Genomic DNA, 6,306 nt, shown 5'->3' on the forward strand with positions numbered 1-6,306 from the left:
TGGCTCACAAAAAGGGTTCAGTGACGATCTTTGCAGTGTTGATCCCTCTGGTTGTTTCAGTGTAGACAACTTCTTGACTAACTGAAAAAAATTGTTAACTCTTCACGTAAAGATAAACACCATAGAGTTATTTATTTCATTAGTTACTTAGGCAGATGGGTAGGTGAGTAGGTAGGTAGTTACACAATGAAGTGGCGAAAGGAAAGAGAGAAAGCGAGGTATACTCGCTGAAGCAACGCAGCAATTCCGTATGACTGATGGGACAAGAAACACCAGCTACTTCTCTAACACAGTCGACTTCTGTGACGCACGTCATACTGGTTCCCCGAGACATTTGGCGCTAGATGTTAATATTACGAAACAAGCAGTGTCCTGTATTTTCTTGAGCTAGGCAGCAGAGAAGTTGCTCCAGGCTCGAAGGTAGATCTGATGCATCAATTGCCTTCCGCATGGACACGTGAAGTAGAATAACTACGAACTTCTTTTTAGCCTATTTTCCTTATTTTGAAAAATGAAAGGACGCTCATGAGATCACTTCGCTGACTGTCTATTTACTTCTTCGTTTTTGTCCAGCTGTCTTTGTATCCCACCATAATTTTGTTAGGAAGCTTATGAGATCACCTTACTATCTGTGTATCCTCTTGATACTGCTAAGTAACGAGCCGTTAATAGTTAGTATTATATAAAATAGTATTTGTTTGTTCGTCCAATCTCCCCTAATTCCCCCGTTTTCAATGGACCCGTGTCGTACCAAAGGAAAGTAGGCGATTAATTCTTCCCAGTACTTCTTATTAGAACACAAATTTAACGAGTCGAAGTTTCGTTTTTCAGGGCTGTTGTTCAGAATGGGCTGTCTTAAGATGCTGGACGAACACAGTTTCATAAGAAATTATTTCCAAGTTAGCACATTGAGTTAATGTCAGTACTTAGGCTTTCTGTACGGAATGATATTCTAAGTCAAAGATCTAAGATTGTGGGAGTAAAGGAGCTATACATTGTAAGTCTGAAGAATGTGACAGAGCAAATATTTCTATTATGCCTTTCGACTCAACTACAGGCGCTATAGGATATAACTGATCGCGTTTTGTGAACTTCAGTACAAAAATCACACAATTGCCTGTCTTAGCGCATAATTGTCATGAGTCCCAACCTGACAGCCATGCGAACCCACTCTTTGGATGCGAGTAATACTAGTGAAATTCGGTGTGGTGCCCCAATTTATGTATGACGATAAATAATACTTTTTTTGGAAACCGGAAAATTGCTCTAAATATTTAGAAAGCTGATGAATAATTGTAAGATGACCACCAAAAATTGTGTAATGACATACTAACACACACACACACACGCATGTGTGTATTGACAGTAGGAATCTGTATACTTAATTTCAAAACCTACAGCACTGAACTCTTCGTAACACTAAATGACGAGTTCTTTTGATACTTATTTTTATGAGACTAATGGCTCAGTTTTAGTTTTCCTGTGTTTTAAAGCAAAACTATTTCGTTCAAGCTTGTTATTACAACGCATGTCGGAACCAGAGTGTAAAGAAAATATGAGAAAATTAGAATGGGGAAAACGATGATAGGGGTTTGTGTATGTGGGCGTATAGGTAGAGAAAATGAGATGGAGAGTGAAGGACAAAATAATTTTGAATTTGTTGAAAATCACGTGAACATTCAAAACCACGCCCCTTCTTTTGAACGTTGTCTGCTGGGTCGATACAGCCAACCGCAGCGAACTGGCTGGCGGCAGCAGCCGGTAGTGCGCTGTGACCGTGTGGCCTTCCTTCGCACGTCTTCGTCTCCTTGACAGCGGAATGATCCGTTCTGTGCCTCAGTGCTCTGTAAACATGGTTATCTTGCATAACGTGTTTTGACTTTGTGTCGTGTACCGCTACATGTAGCTGAGTGTGGCTGGTTAGAGTTAGGTTAGCACAGTACAGTCGGAAATTGTACTGTATAGAACTAGAGTGTTTTGATTGTGTTGTACGTGCAAACGTTTTTTTAAGAGTGTTACAGAAATGCTATCGCGGTGGTATGGTGGATATGGCTGTTCATTCTCTTACGTCGATTGCTGCTGTATTGTCAGTACACGTGGCGCTGACTTCTGCATCCTCTGCACCCTCTTCACCCTCTGAATGATAACGGCTATGGATACAGGCGATCCGCCGGGTATGTTCATTACTGAACATCTGTCATGTCTCTCTCGTAGTCAAAATCATAAGATCACAGTAGTATTCTTGGATTTTATTCACTTATTGCGTTGTTTGTTATAAAATCAGATGATTGATTGTAAAGTACATATTCATTACTGTTGCTTGCATTTGTGAGAGTAGATATTTTTCGTTTCAATAACTGCGCTTGCAATATGTAGTCATCATAATCCTCACCATCGAAACTTGTTTTTATGAATCTCAAGATATCTTATTATCTTAATTGCCATTTTGCCCCTCCTAAGTCATGTTCCTTTATTTGAAATGAAATGCTGGTCTCAGTACAGGCTTTCCAAATGACTTCTACAGATTTTAGGACAGTCGTTTTATGTTGTGTTAGATAAGGTAGACTTGGAATTGATGCTCATGAAAAGTGCAGCTTTGTTTCCAAACAGTTAACTAAGCTTCTTCTCGTACACACATCCTTAACTGGATGCAGTGCTGCAAAAGATTGATTGTTGCTGATAACGTGATTATGCAGAGTATGCCGTCTTTTTGTATAAATTTCATAATTCTACCGGAGTTTTTATTTCGATATGGGCAGGTATGCGAGTTCAGAATGTGCTAGTCCGGTTCATCCACTTTAACACCGGAAGCAAAGAGGTTGCACCTTTATTCATCGGAAAGAGTGGGCAGATAACAGCTGCACGCGGTGGTGAGCATTCAACGCTGTCTCTTGACCCACAGAAACCGTTCTTAGTTTTGGGTAGTTATAAATGAAGGGATTGTCATTTAACGTGTAAAACACATGTAAGAGAATGAAAACAGGCACATTTTAGAATTAAATTCAAACATAATCCTGGTTTAAATTAAGGCATATGCCTTAATACATAATAAAAAATAGGTATATATTGTGGCACACCATATTAAAGCATTGTCCCTTAAATAACATTTTTATACTGTTATTTTAATGTCGATCAGGAAGACAATAACAGGTAATATGCAGTGTTGTTTAAATCTTTTGCTATTAGTCTCACACGTAATCTTCGATCTGAGCGCACCAAGGTTCGTACTCTGTCCATATGTGCATCTGTCGTTTGTGTTCTTGGCTGCTCACTTCTTGGGTCATCTTGCACATCTCTCTCTTCCTTGAACGGTCTGTGTCGTTAAAAAAAACTCGATTTCTTCTTCGCGTATTCACCATAAGCCACTGTTAATAGGGCTGACGTTTCACTAGCACTTCACCAATCTTCACACAAAACTTTAAGTTTATCCACTGCTCCAGATTCTTGTCGCTCATTTTTCTGCCAACAGTATTTCACGGACACGTACTGATTTCTCTGTTGCTTAGGAACGAACGACTCATTTGTTCTGTGGCTCATGTAAGCGCAAGTTGGAGCGTGTCCAAACGTGCTTGGGTACATGAGTTTACCTGACTCAACACCCCAGCGACACGCTGAGCCATTCCGGGAATTAAAATCGTCGCACCTTGTATTTACATATTCAAAAATGAATATGAAAATTGTCCAGGTGAGAAAATCGTAAAATGAAACGAATCTGATGGACATGTCTCAGCAGGAGTTTTCGCCGATATTTAAATATGTCAGTTATTTCCTTGCAGTCTCGTAACTGTTTAATTACAACCTTAATATATATTAAATTATTACAAGGACGCTGTTCTGCCCCACCGTTCGCATTTATAAATACATTCTATTACCTAATTTGGACCAAATTTTCAAACTTCAATGCATAAATATTTCTTTACAATCTTGACCAGAGTTCTCGAATCCGATGTCGCAGTCGTTGACAGTGGTTGTACTTACTTGTTCAGTCATCACATTGAGCACCCGAGTTAACGAGGGGTCACCTTTCCATATGGCATAATTTTGAGTTTGGGCTCTGTGACTTCATATCTTGCGAAATGTGTATCTGTTTGCGTCATCACGGGGCACCATAGCTTGCGCAGGTTAATTTATTTCGCCTGAACTCCCATAGATATTTTAAATTAAGTTCATGATTTAAAATCCTAGAACGAAAAGAAATTATGTAAAAATTAGGAGAAACATGAAACATAATAAATAATATAAAGGAAAATGAATAATAATACATAATACTCACCCTTAGACATTTCACTCCATAGTTAAAAGAGACACCGTAAAAAAACGAATACATTATGCGATATCCTTGCTTTACAATTTATCACTAATAATCTCACCTTTAAAGAGAAGAGGAGGAATAAAGAACAGTGGAGACTGCTTGTAGAGGAGGCCAAGACTCACCCAAGGCTGTAGCGCCTAGTGGTAGGTAGGTAATATTACTTGCATCGGGAGGTCGAACTTTGGTCCTGTTGCCACCAGCTTTACTTAGTGTTTCTCTTGAGTTCTGTCAGTCTCTTCATGTGAATGTCGTGACCGTTTCTGCCACCTTCCAAATATTTCTCTGTTCGTTTTACAATGTCATCTTCCCATTATACTCAACGCTATAAACCAACGTTGAAACAACGTCCATAAATGAGTTAAAATCAATTTCAGGTTTTTTTTTTTTTCAAATGCTAGTGGAGAGGGGTGGCCACTTCTGGCCTATTGTACCAGCCCCAGATGATAGGTGAAGGTGATTGTGGAGCATTTGGTGGAATGAAGATTGGCAGGGAAAACCGAAGTACTCGGAGAAAACCCTCCCCAGTGGCACTTTGTCCACTACAAATCCCACTTGACCAGACCCGGGATCGAACTCGGGCCGCCGCGGTGGGAAGGAGGTTCTTTATATCGTCCAGGGTTTGCTCGTGGCTGCTGTGCTGTTTTCACTGACAGTTATGTTCTTGACGAAGCCAATCAACAGCATTGACTTTTATCAAGCTTATACTGCATGAAGGCAGACTATGTCTTTCTAGCGCGAGATCGAACTTCCAGAATCAGTCGACATGAGTGTTATGCTTTGTTTTTACGATTAAAAATTATTAGCTCCAATGTTATATAACCTGTATGAGGAAATTTTGTCTGTTCAGCAGCCATTATATCCAGTAAAAGTGGAACAACTTTCGACATTTGAGAAAACTAGACGTTCCCGGAGAACGTATGGCATATATTCATCGTCGATAGTACCAGCATGTCGACAGTGTGAACTTATGAGATACGAGTGCCGACAATATTGCCAGTGGAAGTGGGTCCATGACATGTTGTATTAGTTCTCTGTTTAACAAAGGTAATCAATTAAAAATCGAGGCTAGGTATGTGGAATCTGGTGAAAATAGACCGTAAACATTCTTCCAAATATGTATGAAGCTATTTCCCCCATTTTAAGAATTAGAAACATGGAGAAGATGCGAAACTTTGAGGTTAAGGCTCGTAAACGAGAAGTTGTATGAATTCATACTAATAGCAGTTATGCGCACAATAAGTCTGTACAATTATGAACTTATAGCTTCTGCTAGACGTTGTGTAGTGTAGAGATGGAAATATTTAGAGATCAGTAATCTGCAAGTAATATTGAGCACCCACTAACATATCCCAAGTTTGTGTTTAGAAACATTCTGCTTTATTCAGGTGACCGATGTTTGGTAGGCTGTAACTGACAGAGACAATTTCAGGAACTTTCGGTCACTCCTTATCATCCTCCTGAATAGACTGTTTGGCCAACGAGGTCATGTTATCTACATATGTTCCACCTGTCGGGCCAGTGTCGCCCACTCAGGTATGTTCATTATGTACGTATTTGTGGGGCGGAGGGAGCAGACGGATCTGAACAGAATACAGCTCAGACTGAAAATATCGGTGCAAAGACGTTCTCAAGCGCAATTGACCTTGAATACGTTACCTTGGAAATGAGGTCTGTTGGTAGTGGCTCAATACAGAGCAATCACGAAATGCTTGCGACCGACAAAGCCGGTTGTGACAAAATCGAAATGTACCGTTATTTTTTGGTGACACCACCTGTGCAGTTTTATTTAGGGAGATTGTCTCTATAAATTGTCAAAATTTATTCAAAATCGTTCGAGCCGCTTTCTAGAAGGCCACCATTCTGTGTTTTGGAAGCTATTTGAATGGTCCATGTTTTTGCAGCTGAAATGTTAATATTCACCAGGTACCTACCGTAGCTTTTGAATACCGAAAGTGAATAAAACCTGCCCAACCGTTCAGGCTTAGCGAGGCGCA

The 6,306-nt window shown here is 39.9% G+C and overlaps 1 protein-coding gene across 2 annotated transcripts in view; it reads left to right on the top strand.

Annotated features, from left to right (window-relative positions):
* The first annotated feature begins 1,786 nt into the window (after window positions 1-1,786).
* LOC111866625 (multiple C2 and transmembrane domain-containing protein) overlaps window positions 1,787-6,306 on the top strand; it is a 227,876-nt gene continuing 223,356 nt past the window's right edge. For both annotated transcript variants that reach the window (XM_023855754.2, XM_033752355.1), the window contains exon 1: window positions 1,787-2,174. In XM_023855754.2, the coding sequence (XP_023711522.2) occupies window positions 2,141-2,174 (34 nt within the window). In that variant the 5' untranslated portion in view covers window positions 1,787-2,140. The remainder of the gene's footprint in view (window positions 2,175-6,306) is intronic.

This window comes from Cryptotermes secundus, unplaced genomic scaffold (genome assembly GCF_002891405.2).
Source record: "Cryptotermes secundus unplaced genomic scaffold, Csec_1.0 scaffold967, whole genome shotgun sequence".
NCBI lineage: Eukaryota > Metazoa > Arthropoda > Insecta > Blattodea > Kalotermitidae > Cryptotermes > Cryptotermes secundus.